The sequence below is a fragment of the Sus scrofa genome, chromosome 1 (assembly GCF_054392235.1).
Source record: "Sus scrofa isolate SSC_HxYL_T2T_F1_AM1 chromosome 1, Sscrofa_HxYL_maternal_Yorkshire_Landrace_v2.0, whole genome shotgun sequence".
NCBI lineage: Eukaryota > Metazoa > Chordata > Mammalia > Artiodactyla > Suidae > Sus > Sus scrofa.
Window position 1 is genome coordinate 27,809,863 of NC_139383.1, and position 18,213 is coordinate 27,828,075.

The window sequence follows — 18,213 nt, forward strand, 5'->3', positions numbered from 1 at the left end:
TATATGTTTATGCCTATATAGATATGTAGTATGTATACATGTACACATGAGTAGAATAATTTTGAGTTTATAAAATTAAATTTCATTTATCATTTACTATTTGCTGAAGAAGCCTGTATTTATATTTGCTATTAAGGACGTTCAACTTTTTGACAACTTGTACTTAGGACAGTTCTCAGAAAAGGATTTAAATGTTATTTCTTTTAGTCCTTCAGAATAGAGTTAAAATTTGACAGTTTGTTGCAATTTCATTAGAAGAGCTCCTGCTGTGGCTCAGCGGTTAATAAATCTGACCAGCATCCATGAGGATGCAAGTTCGATCCCTGGCCTTGCTCAGTGGGTTAAGGATCTGGTGCTACTGTGGGCTGTGGTGTAGGTCACAGACGCAGCTCAGATCTGATGTTGCTGTGGCCGGTAGCTATAGCTGCGATTCAACACCCAGCTTGGGAATCTCCATATGCCACAGGTGTGGCCCTAAAAAGCAAAAAGAAAAAAATTTGTTTTTCATTAGAATGTGCATATGCTATACACTTTGGACAGAGATGATTTAAGTTCTTGGTGATTTTAAACCAGATTTGGTGTAAATAAAAATAAAAGTGTTTTAGTACTCAGATTCCATTAAGATATACTAAATGCTTTGTGTCAGGTACATCTGCGTACATTTTCTTGTTTAATTTCCGTTGCAGGCCTGTGAGATAGGAGATGCTTAATCCTGGAGTCAGCAAGCATTTTCAGAAACCTCCTGTGTGCCAGGCCTTATTGCAGGTGATAGGATTCCTTGGGAATAGGTCAGGCAAGGTCCCTGTCCTCAAGGAGCGCTCAGGTTGAGTGACAGGCCCCAGTTTGCACAGCTGGAGTCCAAGTCCCTAGCTTGTAATTTGGCTCCTTCCATGATTCCACATGGTCTTCAGGTCTGTACATATAGGCGGTTGGTCCATAGCTCCTTTTTCAGTTGTCCTCTTTCCTCATCTGCAATATCACTGTGAAAAGGAAAGACCAGAGCTAGCTCAGTTTCTTTTGCTCTTTTTTAAAGATTGGAGTAAAGATCAAGTGAAATACTTTGAAAAAGCATTCTGTGAATTGTAGTTTTCAAATGTAAAATATTGATACTTGGGGATTTGGTTTTATTTCAGTAGAGGCTATCCTAGTTTCACTATGTCATGATTCCTCCACAATTGGGTTTTCCTGATCTTTTAAAGATACCCCAGTTATATTTGTTTGGAGAGTATCCTAGTGGTTGCATATTTAACCTCCTTGCGTTTTTAACAGGTTGTCTCAAGAATGTTGTAATACATGTAGGCTTGCAGCAGACGTAGCATGCAGTAAGTCGTCAGAATGAGCATTTTAGGATGGAAGGAGCCAATGCTATAGCTTGTTCATGGCCAGGTTTCTGGTTGTTTTTTTGTTGTTTTCTATATTTCTTCTCCCCCCATTCCTCTATTAGTTCTTTGTACCTCAGTTCAAGAATGAACCATATGTTCTTATGAGAGGGCAGGTGAAAATTATCAACACTCATATTTGGTTTGAGTTGATACTGCTGCAGAGAGGCCTAAGGCTTATCCAGCAGATGTCCCACATGCAGTTGAGGGCTGAATGGTGTCACCAGTGCTCCAAAGAGAATTCTAGGCTGGGCAGGCAGGTGAGTTCGCAGATCTAATGGAGGTCTTCTCAAAGGATGCCTGCTACCAACTTTGTAAATGTTGGCTCTTAAGTTATTGATCTCTTTGAACCTCTGGCAGTTTTACTGAATTTGTGCCAGGCTGTGAAATAAGACTTATTTGGAATTGTTTTTCTCTCATAATCAAGCTGAAATTATAAACTACCACAAAGATCCCTGAAATTGTGACCTGTATAAGGTTTACAAGGCTTAAAGTAAATCTGGCCCAGATTTTAGAGTCAGTCATCGATATTGTGGGCTTATGCTAGATTCCACTTGGAGCACTGAATGACTAGGTGGCACAGTGAGGTACAATTCACTGGACTTGCATGTATGAAATCCCCACCATCCTGAAGTGTGACTAGAACTAAACTGAGTTTTAAAAAATAGTTTTTGAGAAGTTTCCCTCATGGCGCAGCAGAATCGCAGAAACGATAAGATTGCAGGTTTGATCCCTGGCCTTGCTCCGTGGGTTAAGGATCCGGTGTTGCTGTGAGCTGTGGTGTAGGTCGCAGATGTGGCTCGGATCCTGCATTGCTGTGGCGTAGGCTGGCAGCAACAGCTCTGATTAGACCCCTAGGCTGGGAACCTCCATACGCCGTGGGTGCAGCCCTATAAAGACAAAAATATGTTTCAGAGTTCCCATTGTGGTGCAGCAGAAATAAATCCAACTAGTATCCGTGAGGTTGAGGGTTTGATCCCTGGGCTCACTCATTGGGTTGGGGATCCGGCGTTGTTGTGGCTGTGATGTAGGCCAGTAGATATAGCTCTGATTTGACCCCTAGCCTGGGAACTTCCATATGCCGTGGGTGTGCCCTTTTTAAAAAAAAAAAAAAAAAAAAAAAAGCAAAAAATATTTTTCATCACTTAGGGTATTTCATGGTGATTTTGCTCCAAATCCTTCAGCAAAGATGTTCAGCATCAGCCTGATCATCTCAGTTTATTATCTTCATCAATTGCTTTGGTTTCAATATTACATATTTTTTTATCCCAAGTCTATTTAGTGCAAGCAGAAATAAAAGCAGCACTGATTTCTCCCTTACAATGTGCTGGGCAGTGTTCTAAGTACTTTGCATGTGTTAGTACATTTAATTCTCACAGTAGCCTATGAAGTAGGTACTATTATCTTTGAGGAAGCTGACGCACAGAGTGTGGCTTGCCCAAGGTCACACAGCCAGGACCTAAATCCAGCCGTTCTGGCTCCTGGGGTTGGGTTTGATAGTAGAGGACTAGTAACCTTTCTTCCATCTTCATTGTGTCCAGCAGTATCTGCACTTCCATGTGTGACAAACTCTCCAGGACAAGGAGAACCAGTGACCAGCCCCCATGTGGCTACCTCACACCAATCAAAAGTGACTTTGGAGAGGTGAGTTACACAGCTGGGGCCTTTAACTGACACATCCTAGAGCAGAGCAGATCAGAGCTACTTTTGCTCCACCAATCCCACCAGAATTTTCTGTGCCACAAAGAATTTCAAAGGTTTCTCCTGAAAATTTATTTTTATTCAGGTTCATTCATTTTTACTAGAGCTGGTAATTCTGTAATCTAAGAAAACATCTCTTTCTTGAATCTTTGAATATAATGGTGAGGTTGTTATATGACTATTAAATCATATGGAATAATTTGTTACCTTCCTTTGTATATATTTGACATGATCCTGGACCATCTTCATCCCCTTTAATGATACATAACAAGTGTATTTTCACTGTACATAGTATGTACGATTCACAGGTTTGTTCCATAGTAGTAGTAGTTTAGATGACAATCTTTCTTATACTAGTAGTAGGGCCTCTTACTGAGAAAACCAGTAGTTGCTCACAAAGTTAGGAAAGAAGTGTGGGTTGAAGAAAGATTGCCTTTCTCTTCCCTTGCATGTATATTGACAGCATCAAAAGAGCGCACTCAAAAATGATACATAAGGTAATCATATGTGCCTAAAAAGCCAGTCATAGAGAACTTGTAGAAACATTCAGGGAGTAAGTCCTTTTATAATTCTATGGACTTTGTTTTTCTTTCCTATTTCTGTTACACTTGCCATATCTGTCAGGAGAGAGAATATGAAGAATAACTATTAACCTGGGATTAGAGCAACGTGATACTGGCTAGGAAGAGGTAAAGAGTAGTCTAGAGGAAGACAGGGGGAGTTCCCGTTGTGGCTCAGCCAGTTAAGAATCTGACATCGGGAGTTCCCGTCGTGGCGCAGTGGTTAACGAATCCGACTAGGAACCATGAGGTTGCGGGTTCGGTCCCTGCCCTTGCTCAGTGGGTTAACGATCCGGCGTTGCCGTGAGCTGTGGTGTAGGTTGCAGACGCGGCTCGGATCCCGCGTGGCTGTGGCTCTGGCGTAGGCCGGTAGCTACAGCTCCGATTCAACCCCTAGCCTGGGAACCTCCATATGCCGCGGGAGCGGCCCAAGAAATAGCAACAACAACAACAAAAAAAAGAAGACAAAAAGACAAAAAAAAAAAAAAAAAAAAAAAGAAGAATCTGACATCGTATCCAGGAGGATGTGGGTTCAATCTCTAGCTTTGCTCAGTGGGTTAAGGATCTGACATCACCTCAAGCTACAGTGTTGGCCACATTTGTGGGGTAAGCTGCAGCTCGATTCTGTCCCTATCCCATGAACTTCCGTATGCTGCAGGTGAAGCTATAAAAAGAAAAAAATAACAAATACAGGAATCACAGAAATAAGGCACAGCCACCTCCCCTGGGCCATACCCAAGAAAGAGTCCCAACCTTTAGAGCTTCCGTCCAGACCTAATTTGAGAGTGTATGGCTGTGAGTCAGTAGATGGTGAGGAAGTTGCTGTGGTTTCTTGATGGTGGAACTCGCCAGCTCGCTCTCACTGGGAGGTGTCTCACTAGAGATGCTCTACCCTGGAAGGTGCTAGGGGAAGCTGTTGGCCATGGTACTTTGCAGGAGCCGCTGCAGGGGCTGGGTGCTGAGGAAGCCTCAGACCCTGAGGATGCCGTAGGATGTACTGCAGGAAACTGCTGAGCAGGCACATCCAAACCAAGAAGCAAAACTCATTCCTCCCCCTGAACTCTCTCTGCCATGACCATGATTGACAACGTTTGAGATTATGCCATTTGGCAAAGGAAAATTATTTAAAGGGCTCAGATCCAGCTTTGCAAATCAGGAATGAAGGGTAAATTTGGAGCTGAGAGGCAAAAAAAAAAAAAAAAATCCACCAACAGGTTTATCTTTAAAAGGCTCTTTCTACAGATCTTTGATCTTTAAGTCATATTTCCCTAGAGATTCATTAGCATGAGTGTGGGGTTGAGGAAGAAGTGCTTTAGAACCAGAAGTTTCTAAGTTGTTCAACAACTCTGGGTTTAACCTACTTAAAAAATTTAGGTTTCTTATCTCTACCTGGAGATAGCTTCCTGCAAGGTACTGAAGGGGTCCAATGAAATACTGTCAGTGAAGGAGTCTGAAGCTTGTATCGAACCACACACATGTGAGCTATTATTTGAGATACAGTACTCTGGGCATCGCCGCACTGCAATTTTGTAGGAAAATGCTTTTGTGTTGTGTGTGGGAGCCCATCTCCCTCATGTTTTACTGGCCTTTTTTGAACCAAAAACCTAAAGATCCACTGTTACCAAAAGTAGTTCATAAGATCACTTCCCTCTAGTGTGACCAATAGTTCTCCATCTTTAGGGCGAGGAAATTATAAGTTTCTCAGATCATTCTGATTCACTCTTTGACTCCCAGCTAAGACTCTTTATTCAAGAAGCTAAAAAAAACTCCCAGGAGTATACAGGCCCCTGTCTTAGCCTTTTAATACCCCACAAGACATTATGCATGTTCTCAGCCCCAGGGGACTGTCTCTTTAATAGGATATTCCTTTCTCTCTTAAACAAGGGAGTTGTAGTAATTTTTGGTTTTGATCTAGTGGTTTTCCTCCCAATCTGAAAGTTTCATCTCAAGGAAAAATAACATTCAATCAGAAAGTTATGGATCATTTTTTAAATTGTTATAATCACAAAAAACAAGATCCTGGCCACCATAAGTTGTATGGACTATCAGCTTCCCACCATGGTCCCAGCCCACTTCCCCAGATAGGCTTTGGACTGACCCAACACACAGTCTCTTAAGAGTCTTGCGTCTAGCTTCAACCTACAGAGTGTAGCCAAAGAAAGGGAATTCAAAAGCTGGTGCTTAAGAGGACACACAGATTCATACACTCTAACCCCAGCAGCTTCAGTTTTATAGTTTCTGCTTGTCACAGTGTTCTCTGAACATTTAATAAATGGTCATCCAACATCCAAAGCATATGGCACAAATATTCCTCTAATTGCTAACAAGAATGGGTAGGGTGGCTGGGGGAAAAATGAGGTCAGCTGCTGCCTGAAGGGTGGGGTTGGTGTTGCCATTACAGCTTGTCAGCGCATGCAGACTTGGAAGGTGATGAGAATTGAGATGGGTGAGGACTTTGAAGATGCATTCCTCTTTTGCCAAAACTTCTACTTAAAAATCTTTTGGGGGAGTTCCCATTGTGACTCAGCAGTAACAAACCTGACTAGTATCCATGGGGTCGTGGGTTAAGGATCCGGTGTTGCCACAAGCTGCAGTGTAGGTCACAGACATGGCTCGCATCTAGAGTTGCTGTGGCTGTGGTGTAGGCTGGCAGCTGCACCTCTGATTTGACCCCTAGCCTAAGAACTTACATATGCCATAGGTGTGGCCCTAAAAAGCTCTTTGGAGTAATTTGGCCACAGAAAGCCCATTGGTGATAGGAAAGAACAGGAGGATGGACTGGGATGGCAGGTGAGAGGGTGTGCGCCTGGGCTCAGGCAGACTGCTACACTGCCTCCTCTCACTGCCTTGGTAAAATAGCAGAAAAGTGCCATCATAGTCTGAATCTGTATAATATTTTTATGCTCTTTTCCACAGCATTTTTACATTACAAATTATATGTATGTATGTATGTATGTATATATATATATATATATTTTTTTTTTTTTTGCCTTTTTCCCGTTTTAGGGCCACACCAGTGGCATAGGGAGGTTCCCAGGCTAGGGGTCCAAGCAGAGCTATAGCCGCCAACCTACACCACAGCTCACGGCAACACCAGATCCCTAACCCACTGAGCAAGGCCAGGGATCAAACCCATAACCTCATGGTTCCTAATCAGACTCATTTCTGCTGCGCCACGACAGGAACTCCTCGTATTTTCAATATACCCTGCACTACCTTGTGAATCACTTATCCAAATCAGAAATGCTTCAGAGTATGTTCCACAAAAATCAGTATTTCTTACTGCCTGGGGAAAGTAAACTATTTCCTCAATAGGGGGAAAAAAAAAAAAGAAAAAGCAATGGAAAGACTGTATACATATTAGCTTCATTTTTACCACTTGGGCAAAGAAGGAAACAGACTTGCTCAGGGCATTACTGACAGTAGAGACCTGACTCTCTGCTCTCTTCTGTAGACCTCTATCACAAACATTCAGATAATGATCAGAGTGTAGTAAACGTTAACAATTCCACAATTTTTGCTTCATATTTTCAGTCTTACTTTCCATTCGAAGATTTTAACTCTAGAATTTTGTCCAACAGGGTCTTTTTTTAAATCTTTTTTCTGGCTGCCCCACAGCATATGGAGTCTAGGGATCAGATCTGAGCCGAAGTGGCAACCTTACACCACAGCTATGGCAACACCAGATCCTTAATCCACTGTGCTGGGCTGGGGATCGCACTTGTATCCCAGGACTGAGGAGACACCACCCATCCTGCTGTGCCGCAGCAGGAACTCCTAGGGTCATTTTTTTCATACAGGTTGAGCACTGAACAAATTATGAAGCTTGCAAATACCTTTACTGCTATAGTCAGATAAAGCAAACAGTACAATTAACGTAGTCACTTGATGCACAGGCATTGTCTTGCTGCGTTGTAAAGCTTAAGGAGCATTTAACATAAACGGCTGCCTGAGTCGTTATGGAGAACTTATAAAGGGAGTGAAAAACCTACGAGAAATTATAGATAGAAAATTAAGGAGAGGATGGCTAGTTTCTCAAAAATCCAAGATACTAAGCATGAATTACTAAGAATCAAAGTGGGGTCAGAGGCAGATTTAAGGGGCAAAAATGAGAAGGTTGGTCTTGAACAAGTTATAAGAATCATGCACATGTTTTAGGAAACAAGGGCTGGAATTTGAATAGCCAGGGAATGTAGAAAATAGCATTATGAGAAAAACATAGTCGAGACTGCATGCATGGTCTCTGCTCCTCTCTCCCAGTAGTTGTATGACTTGTGCACATTATCCTCCTCACCCCCAAACTGCAGTCCACTCATCTTTGAGGGTCCTAATAAAGGCTGCTCATCAAAGGGATGTAGTAAAGTGCCTGCAGTAGAAATTGTTAAATGGAGGTAGAACTGTTAATTAAAAATACAAACATGGGAGTTCCCCTCATGGTGCAGCAGAAACGAATCTGACTCGGAACCATGAGGTTGCGGTTCAATCCCTGGCCTCGCTCAGTGGGTTAAGGGTATAGCGTTGCCATGAGCTGTGCTGTAGGTCACAGACACAGCTTGGATCCTGCATTGCTGTGGCTGTGGCGTAGGCCGGCAGCTGTAGCTCCAATTTGACTCCTAAGCCCCGGAACGTCCTTATGTCGCAGGTGCATCCCTAAAAAGCAAAAAAAAAAAAAAAAAAAGAATAAAATATAAATATGTCAGAAGTCACCAATTGAGTTTGTAATGATATCATTCTAAAAATTTGATTGCAAAATTACATTTTTTGTTGTCTTAAAAATGATATAACTCTAAAAATTTGATTGCAAAATTACATTTTTTGTTGTCTTAAAAATATGTTTTCCAGTTTTACTAATTCTTTTAATTTTGATTTTTTCAAATTCCCTAGTACTCCCAATTTGGAAAAACAACCAAATGAAAATGGAGTATCAGTTTCAAATGAAAACTTTGAAGAAATTATCAACTTACCTATTGGATCTAAACAATCCAGATTAGATGTCACCAACAGTGAGAGCCCAGACATTCCTTTGAATCCAATTTTGGCCTTTGAAGATGAAGGTTCACTTGGGCCCCTGCCTCAGGTAGATGGTGTCCAAACACAACAGACAGCAGGTAAGCTTGCCTCGAACTCCCTTCAGTAATGATCAGAAGTACCTGGCAGCAGAGGGAAGGAACCTTCTGCAGTGAGACTGTGACACACTGTCCTTCAAGGGACCAAATAAGCCACATGGAAGAGACTGTTCATGGGTCATAGAAACTGAATTTTGAGTTGGATTGGGCAACTTCTAGGGCCCCTCTTCTACTTAGGATAGAAATTCAATCTGCAACACCCACTGGGCATCCCTGAGCCTCTCACGAGCAGCCCTCGCTGCCAGAACATGCCTAGGAAGACGAACACTTAAGGCCTCACCCTAACTTAGGGGCGGGCTGTCATACCTAGTTCTGCCCACGGGAAGAAAGGTTTGTGTAATTTACATTTCAGCTTTCTCAGCTGTTCACATGTTTAAAGACAGCCATCATGTTCTCCTACCATTTTTCTCTTGTTTCGGGTTAACAACCTGGATAACATACGATTGTCCTTTTTAAGCGTAGGAGGATAGTTACAATTGGGGCAGTAGGACCCATATTCTAAATTAGGAGCATTCTGAGCCCAAGGGCCTTCCATCCCTTGTTGAGTGACTGTAACTGGTGAAACTGCAAGTGACTCTTACACCCTCACTGGGGACCTCACACTTAACTTGACATCTTTGGGTCATGTAAAAGTATTCTTTTTGCACAAAGAAGAACATAAGTAAGTACCAACTCAGTGCTCATAGTAAGCTCAACAGCGCAATACCATTAGTCTCACTACATTGGATAGTCCAGCTCCATCTCTTTTCAACCCTCCTTGAATAATTCTATCGACTGTGCTTCCCAGCACATCACTTTTTCATATATTGACCAGCATACACTATTTTGATCAAAGCCAGCCAAATTCAGCATAATTAGATGGAGTCAGTCAGAATTATTTGTGGTCAAACTTGTTTTTGTCTTTTAGATTCCATCTGTGAACTTGGAGCAAACATTTTCCACTTTTATTCAAATAAAGCCGGTCTTTTTTCCTCCCAATATACTGACCATGGAAGGAAAACTTCAGTTTGGTGATCTACTTTTCTAGATTGTTCTCAAAGCCTTAAGTGTCAGAATGTCAGCCCACAGCTTCCTTTTACAATCTGATTACCTGAGTGCTGGTGGAAACACTCCTCACGCAGTTTCCCATGGTGGCATGTCGTACAGCTACAGAGATGGAAAAAGCATTCGGATGACTTTCTGCTTCATTTTGATTTACCTGTCATTTCATTCTCACTGTTCCTACCTTTCTATACCTTCTCTCAGAACATAGTCCAGTGACTGCAATATTCAGTAATATTAGAGGTTCCTTTGCGGTCATGACTATTCAACAAACATTTATTTAACTGCCAACATGTTTGGAGCCCAAAGCATCAGGTACTGAGGATTCAAGACAAATATAAAAATCCCTGACCTCAAAAGTTCAGTTGACTTATGCAGTTTAGAAAAGTAAATAACACAGAACCTAAAGAACATGTATTTTCCTATTAGTGGTAGAATTCACTTAAATATAAGACCCCGTAGATCCTGATTCAAGTTGCCTATTCTTCTATAACAAATGTATTTAAAAGCATAGTAAAATTTTAGGAATGTTAAGATATTATTTTTAAGATTTTAATTGGGTTTTTTCTGTCTCCTAAAATAGAAGTTATATGAGCATTTCTTCTGAAGAACCAAAGCAGAAATTTAAGAAGAATTTCTACAATTAATGGACCTCCTTCCATGCTACAAAAGAGCATTCCCCCCGCTCCAGTTTTCTAAAGATTTCTTGACCATCATTTTGAAAAGACTTTATTAAAACCAGCTAAGACAACAAACTGGGTAGCTTTTCTAATAATTGTCGCCAATAGAGAAAAAGAAATGCTCCTTGTTCTTCGGTACCTTAAAATCGCTTATTCCAGTGTGCTCCTTCTTAGGAAATCAATATTTTTCTGCGTTCTTTATAAAAGATGAGAGCATTTGGCTATAAAAGAAATGGGCTGAATAGGCATGATTTTTCACGTAGCTGTTTTGGTCTTTAAAATCTAACCTGTAAAATTGGCACAAAAATTTTTACCTTTTACAATATAATACTTGAAATATAAGTACCTCTTGGCTCCACAAGTAGAGTGAATAGGAGATGTGTCTAGGTTAAGCCTGTTTGTTCAAATATTATTGCAAAGAGCTCTACTTGTAGAGGGAAATTATAGGCAGAGTACCAGGTTCTTGTAAATGCAACTTGTACATGGACACTCTGCAAACCCCACTGTCCCGTTCTTCTTGCATCTCCTTTTTTGCAAAAGTGCACTCAAGTTTTAAAATGTGAAAAAAAAAAATATTTTTTCAGAGCAGGAAAATAATTTACTGTCCTCTTAAATAATGTATTTATAAAAAGTTTTTCAGATAAACTAATCAAATAAATTAGAACAATGTGACACTGCAAGATTTGATTTATGAGATGCATTCCTTATGTTACCATGAGAGAATGTTGCTAATGATTCAGGGCTATTTCTGAAGTCTGTTTATTGCTGCTGTCCCCAGTGATGGTGGGACTTATCTTTGCCTTACCTGATCACAAATTATGCGGGGGGCGGGGGGGGGGAAATAACAATTTACTATTTAAATAAAAAAAAGAACTTTGGTTTTGCTCGTTTAAGAGCAATGAAAAAATGATGGAATGTTGACTGTGTTTGGCACCCAGGACTCTGCAGGATACCTTCCCAAAGGTTCTCGTTCTGCGTGGCATCCATCAGCCCTCACTCTTCATCCTTCCTCACTTTTGCTGCTGAGCTTGGCTGTACAAACTTGCACTTTCATTTGATAGTATAAATTCAGTTTTATTTTACCATTTGAAACTAATAATAACTAAATGTTGAAGGAGAGAAAGAACACTAAGGGACCAATGTTTTTATTATGGAGTGTTAAAAAAGATAACTTCTGCCACTAGAGAGTGTGTTTTGTTTTTTTTTTTAAAGAGGGATTGGTTAATCTATTAGGTTGAATGAGAGGTTATTCATTTATTGGACTATTTCCTTAAAATCCAAGTGTACTGTCTTTAGTAATAGCTGTAACTTGTTAAAACATTAATTTGGGGGTTTTCCCTCAATTGTCCATGTACACATAGTCATATTAAAAAAAAATCTGTTCAACTAAATGGGTATTTTTGTTTAAATCAACCCAGTATGAAACATCAAATAAAATGTATGACATAGTTTTAGGTTTCTCACATTTCAGAACTTCACTTAGGATAATTTTTGAGTTTTCAAATTGTTCCTCATTTAACTTCAGCCATCTTCCTCTGACTAGGTATACAGAATAGGTTTATTCAACATTTAGAGCAGGAATTCTGTTTTGGCTAGATTTTCCTTTCTGCATTTATATACTTTTTTTTAACTTGAGGATCATTAGCAAACTGAAAGCCTAAGTAATCAAGTTTTGATAAGAAGTGGTTAAGAAATTAACTATATTTAATTAACAACATGGCCAGAGGATAACCTTGACCTTTATGATGGCTACATGGCTTTCTGTACAGCCCCTGAAGGCCAGTATTCACCTCCTGATCTTAAAGAGACTCTCAGTAGGCACTATATCAAGGGGAATTCTCAAGGATCAAATATGACCCTCTCCATGGAAGGAAGGTGAATGGGCTTTTAATTTCCTTTCCACACCATTGCAGTCTATTCTAGGCAGTTGACTCACCAGTCAGTCCATTTGGTAGATACCTGCCAGCTTTTACTGGAAGGTAAGGCTGTATGTTTTCTCCTGCATAACCTCACTACCTGGTGATATGATAAAAGTAAATCTAAAACGGTTCTCTCATATGAACAAATAATTGTTCACAAGCAGGCCCTTTTCAAAGCTAGGGGAAGTTCTTCCTCCGATCATAATCCCACAACTACCTTGATAGAAAGGGCACAGTGAAGCAGGATAGAAGTTGTGTTCTAAAGGAAGAATTAGGTAACCTGACTGGATCAGGCGACATAGTCTTAAAGGGTGAGTTCCAGAGCTCTAACCCTCCAGTACTGATCAAGTCATGAGCTTGTAGGATCTGCCATATTTTTTGTTTTGTTTTGTTTGTTTTTGCTTTTTAGGGCCACATCCACGGCATATGGAGGTTCCCAGGCTAGGGGTCCAATCAGAGCTATAGCTGCTGGCCTATGCCACAGCAAGCAGGATCTGAGCCACATCTGCAATCTACACCACAACACACAGCAATGCCAGATCCTTAAGCCACTGAGCAAGGCCAGGGATCAAACCCGCAACCTCATGGTTCCTGGTCAGATTCACTTCCACTGGGCCACGACAGGAATTCCTGCCATATTCTTATACTTCATCTCATGCATTTTTCCTCTAAAAATCCTCCTATATAACCACTTAAATTTCAAGCTTCATTCACTATTGAAAACTTACTAACATGACTTGTGCTGATTCACTCTGGTATAGATTTAGATGACGATATTTAAAGCCACCAGACTGAGGTCCTTTGAATCCTATCTGCCCTACCCATAGGGTAAGATTAAACTATACATGCACACATACATCACAATGTTTATACTGAACACTTCTGAAGTAAATAAATTATTGCATATTAAAGTTAATAAGCACCAATAAATTCTATCTTTCACATTCTTTTTTTAGCAGAAATTCACCTACATCTGTTTTGTGATGAAATGGCTATTGGATGTTAGAAACTCAATTTTTAAGTGACTTTCTAAGAAATATCATGCCCCCAATGCCTAAAACTGCTCAAAAATGCTCTTAATTTGTCATTTCCTCACATCCTTTGGCTTTTTATTGGTGTGGGGGAGGAGCTGTAAAGGTCAAGAAGTAGAAAAGGACCAGCATGTGAGCAGAGAGGCAGTTTTAAATTTGTTTCAAGTATTTTTCTTGGAAGTGTTTCCTTGGTGACTGTTACTTGGATTTTATATTTGTAATTTTTGATTATAATCTTAGAGAATAAAGTTATTATAGGAAGTGATAAAAAGAATATTAAAAGCAGCAGGGGAAAAGCAAGAAATAACAAACAAGGGAACCCCCTAAGGCTATCAGCTGATTTCTCAGCAGAAACTCTGCAGGCCAGAAGGGAGTGGCAAGATATATTTAAAGTGATGAAAGGGAAAATCTAAAAGAGTAATTTACCCAGCGAGGCTCTTATTCAGATTTGATGGAGAGATCAAATGGTTTACAGATAAGCTAAAAGAGTGCAATACCACAAAACTAGCTTTACAACAAATGTTAAAAGATTTATTCTAGGTGAAAAAAGGCCACATTAGAAACAAAATTATGAAATGAAAAAGCTTCTCAGTAAAAGAAAACATACAGTAAAGGTAGGACATCATGCACACACAGAGCTAGTAGGGATCTTACAAGACAAAGGTAGTAAAATCATCTAGATCCATAATAAGTAGTTAAGGCATACAAAACAATCAGATGTAAACTATGATATGAAAACAATCTTGAAGGGAGGAGAGTACAAATGCAGGGCTTTTAAAATGCATTTGAAATTAAGAGACCAGCAACTTAAAACAACCATGTGTGTGTGTGCTGCTACATAAAAACCTCATGGTTATAACCAAAACACCTGTAATAGGTATACACACAAGAAAGAAGAAAGAATCCTGGAGTTCCCATTGTGGCTCAGTGGTGAGGAAACTAACTGGTATCCATGAGGACTCAGGTTCAATCCCTGGCCTCACTCAGTGGGTTAAGGATCCAGCATTGCCATGACCTGCAGTGTAGGTTGCAGATGCAGCTGGGATCTGGCATTGCTGTGGCTGTGGTGTAGGCTGGCAGCTGCAGTTCTGATTTGACCCCTAGGACTGGGAACTTCCACATGCCACGAGTGTCGTCCTAAAAAGACCAAAAAAGAAAGAAAAAGTAATATAGTCATCAAATCACAAAACAAAAGGTGGGAAAAGGCCTACAAAACCCCAAAACAATTAAGAAAATGACAATAAGAACATACATATCAGTAATTACCTTAAATGTATATGGATTAAATGCTTTGATCAAAAGACAGTCTGGCCAAATGGATGCAAAAACAAGATCTGTATATGCTGTCTAGAAGTGACCCACTTCAGTTCTAAGGACACATACAGACTGAACATGAGAGGATGGAAAAATGTATTCCATGCAAATGGAAACCAAAATAGAACTGGAGTAGCAGTACTCATATAAGACAAAACAGACTTTAAAAACTGATTGGAAGTTCCCATTGTGGCTCAACAGTAATGGAACCTGACTAGCATCCATGAGGATGCAGGTTTGATCCCTGGCCTCGCTCAATGGGTTAAGGAGCCCATCTCACTGCCAGCTGTGGTGTAGGTTGCAGACACATCTTGGATCTGGCATTGCTGTGGCTGTGGCATAGGCCTGGAGCTGCAGCTCCAGTTTGATCTCTAGCCTGGGAACTGCCATATGCCATGGGAGTGGCCCTAAGAATAAATTTTTTAAAAAGTAAAAAAAATTAAAACTATGACTGATGAGAAAAGATGGCAGAACAGAAAGACTTGAGCTCATCTCCTCTCAAAAACCAAAATCGCAAGTAACTGCTGAACAATAATCAAAATAGCCTGGAAGCACACACAAAAAAACAGCCTACACCCAAAAACAAGTCACATTGAGATGGTAGAAGGGGTGCTTTTGCAATATAAGCAATCCCATACCTTCTCGGTAGGTAACCAACAGACTGAAAAATAACTATATCATGGCGGCTTTCCCACAGGAGTGACAGTTCTAAATGCCGTGTCAGTTTCTCCAGCCCAAGAGTCTAGCATGGGGAAGAGGAGCCCGTAGCATTTTGCACTGAAGGCCAACAAGACTTCCACTGGGCTGGGGGAAACAGACTCCACTCTTGGAGGGCACAAAGAGAATTTCATATGCACTGGGTCCCAGCGCAAAGCAAGGACTCCATGAGAATCTGGTCAGATCTATTGGCAGGTCTTGTAGGGTCTCCTGGAAAATCAAGACATGGCTGTGCCTTGCTGTGGAGGCAGAGGAACCAGGAATGAGTTGGCATGAGTTACCCTGAAGGCTGCCATTCTGGAAAAATATGGTCCCACCCAGCAGGGCTGATAAGCCCCAGGCCAAACAAAAAACAGGGTGGGAACACAGCCCCACCCATCAGCAAACAAGCTGCCCAAAGTCCTCTTAGGCATACAACTGTCACTAATCACACCCAGAGACAAAGCCCCATCCACCAGAAGGAAAAGACAGCTCCACTTACCAGTGGGCAACCCCAGTCCCTTGCATTAGGAAGCCTGCCACAAGCCCTGCAGCAACTTCACCCACAAGGGAGCAGACACCAAAAGCAAGAGAGGCTGCAAAACACTAGCCTGCAAAAAGGAGCCCACACAAAAAGCTATACAAAATTAAAAGGCAGAGAAATAAAAGCCAGATGAAGAAAACCCCCAGAAAAACAGCTAAATAAACTGGAGGATAAGCAACTTCCATGAAAAAGACTTTAGACTGCAGCAACATGGATGGAACTAGAGAATCTCATGCTGAGTGAAATGAGCCAGAAAGACAAATACCATATGATATCACTTATAACTGGAATCTAATATCCAGCACAAATGAACATCTCCACGGAAAATAAAATCATGGACTTGGAAAATAGACTTGTGGCTGCCTGATGGGAGAGGGAGGGAGTGGGAGGGATTGGGAGCTTGGGCTTATCAGACACAACTTAGAATAGATTTACAAGGAGATCCTGCTGAGTAGCATTGAGAACTATGTCTAGATACTCATATTGCAACAGAACAAAGGGTGGGGGGGGATGCATACATGTACGGATAACTTGATCCCCTTGCTGTACAGTGGGAAAAAAATAAATAAAAAAAAAAAAGACTTTAGAGTCATGATAGTAAAGTACACCCAAGATCTCAGGGGGAAAAAAAAAAGTAGAGGCAAAATAAATTACAAGAAACTTTTTAAAAAGAAGAAGATTTAAAGATTAAACAAGCAGAGACAAAAAGTATAAAAACAAAAAATTATCTAGAAGGAAACAATAGCAGAATACAGGAGACAAAAGAATGAGTAAGTGAGGTGGAAGACAGACTGGTGGAAATCACTTACATGAAACAAAATTTTTAAATAAGAATGAAACAGAGTTGAAACAGTGGAAACCAATCAGTGAAACAGTAAAACAGTGGAAACAAATCCAACTAGTATCCATGAGAATGCAGGTTCAATCCCTGACCTGGCTCAGGGGTTAAAGATCTAGAGTTGCCATGAGCTGTGGTGTAGGTTGCAAACATGGCTCAGATCCCACATTACTGTGGCTGTTGTGTAAGCCAGCAGCTGCAGCTCCAATTTGACTCCTAGCCTAGGAACTTCCACATGCCACAAGTGTGGCCCTAAAAAGCAAAAAAAGAATGAAACGAAGACAGTCTAAGGGAACACTGGGGCAATGTTAAACACACCAACATTCTCATTATAGGGGTGCCAGAAGGAGAAGTGAGAAAGGGCCAGAGAAAAGATTTGAAGAGATAATAGCCAAAAACTCCCCTAACATGGGAAAGGAATTGCTCAAGTCCAGGAAGCAGAATGAATGTCATATAGAACAAACCCATGGAGGAATACTCCAAGACGCACATTAATCAAACTGACCAAAATTAAAGACCAAGAGAAGATATTGAAAGCAGCTAAGAAAAAGCAACAAATAATATACTGGGGAATCCACATAAGCTGATTTTTCAGCAGAAACTCTACTGGCCAGAAGGGAGTAGCACAATATACTTAAATCAATGAATGGGGAAAACCTACAACAAAAAAACTCTCTACACTTGGGAGTTCCTGTTGTGGCTCATTGGTAATGAATCCAACTAGTATCCATGAGGATGCAGGTTTGACCATGGTCTTGCTCAGTGGGCTAAGGATCTGGCAATGTCATGAGCTGTGGTGTAGGTCACAGATGCAGCTCAGATCTGGCATTGCTATGGCTGTGGTGTAGGCTAGCAACAGCACCTCCAATTTGACCCCTAGCCTGGGAACTTTCATATGCTGCTGATATGGCCCTAAAAAGACAGGAAAAAACAAAGAAAAACAAAACAAACAAACAAACAAACAAAAAAAAAAAACTCTGCCCAGCAAGGCTCTTATTCAGATTTGATGGAGAAATCAAAAGCTTTGCAGACAAGCAAAAGCTAAGAGATTTTAGCACCACAAAATCAGCTTTACAGCAAATACTAAAGGCACTTCTCCAGGCAGAAAAAAAAGGCCACAACCAGAAAAAGGAAATTTACAAATGAGATGGCTTATCAGTAAAGGGAAACACATGGTAAAAGTAGGAAGTCATCCACACACAAATAAGATACCAAAACCAGCAGTCATGAGAAAAGGACAAAGGCAGGATACTGGAGATGCATTTGCCATTAAGAGACCAGCAACTTAAAACAATCTTGTGTGTATATATATGTACATAGACTCATATGTCAAAACCTCACAGTAACCAAAACCCAAAAATCTATAATAGATACACACACAAAT

The 18,213-nt window shown here is 40.7% G+C and overlaps 1 protein-coding gene and 1 long non-coding RNA gene across 53 annotated transcripts in view; one reads left to right on the forward strand and one right to left on the reverse strand.

The window, feature by feature from the left end:
- Positions 1-11,878, forward strand: part of MAP7 (microtubule associated protein 7) — a 176,851-nt gene extending 164,973 nt beyond the window's left edge. For 27 of the 50 annotated variants that reach the window (XM_084955193.1, XM_021072611.2, XM_084955279.1 and 24 more), the window contains 3 exons: positions 2,921-3,023; positions 8,525-8,748; positions 10,391-11,878. In XM_084955193.1, the coding sequence (XP_084811319.1) occupies positions 2,921-3,023; positions 8,525-8,748; positions 10,391-10,401 (338 nt within the window). In that variant the 3' untranslated portion in view covers positions 10,402-11,878. The remainder of the gene's footprint in view (positions 1-2,920; positions 3,024-8,524; positions 8,749-10,390) is intronic. The other 23 variants (XM_084955201.1, XM_021072614.2, XM_084955284.1 and 20 more) reach the window with 1 other exon arrangement.
- LOC106506526 (uncharacterized) overlaps positions 7,461-18,213 on the reverse strand; it is a 94,472-nt gene continuing 83,719 nt past the window's right edge. Inside the window, exons 2-4 of one of the 3 annotated variants that reach the window (XR_002338425.2) lie at positions 9,857-9,912; positions 8,605-8,790; positions 7,461-8,006 (exon numbers count right to left, since the gene is read on the reverse strand). This is a non-coding gene — a long non-coding RNA (uncharacterized LOC106506526). Of the gene's footprint in view, positions 8,373-8,425; positions 8,791-9,782; positions 10,396-18,213 lie in introns of those variants that run through there. The other 2 variants (XR_014803124.1, XR_014803123.1) reach the window with 2 other exon arrangements.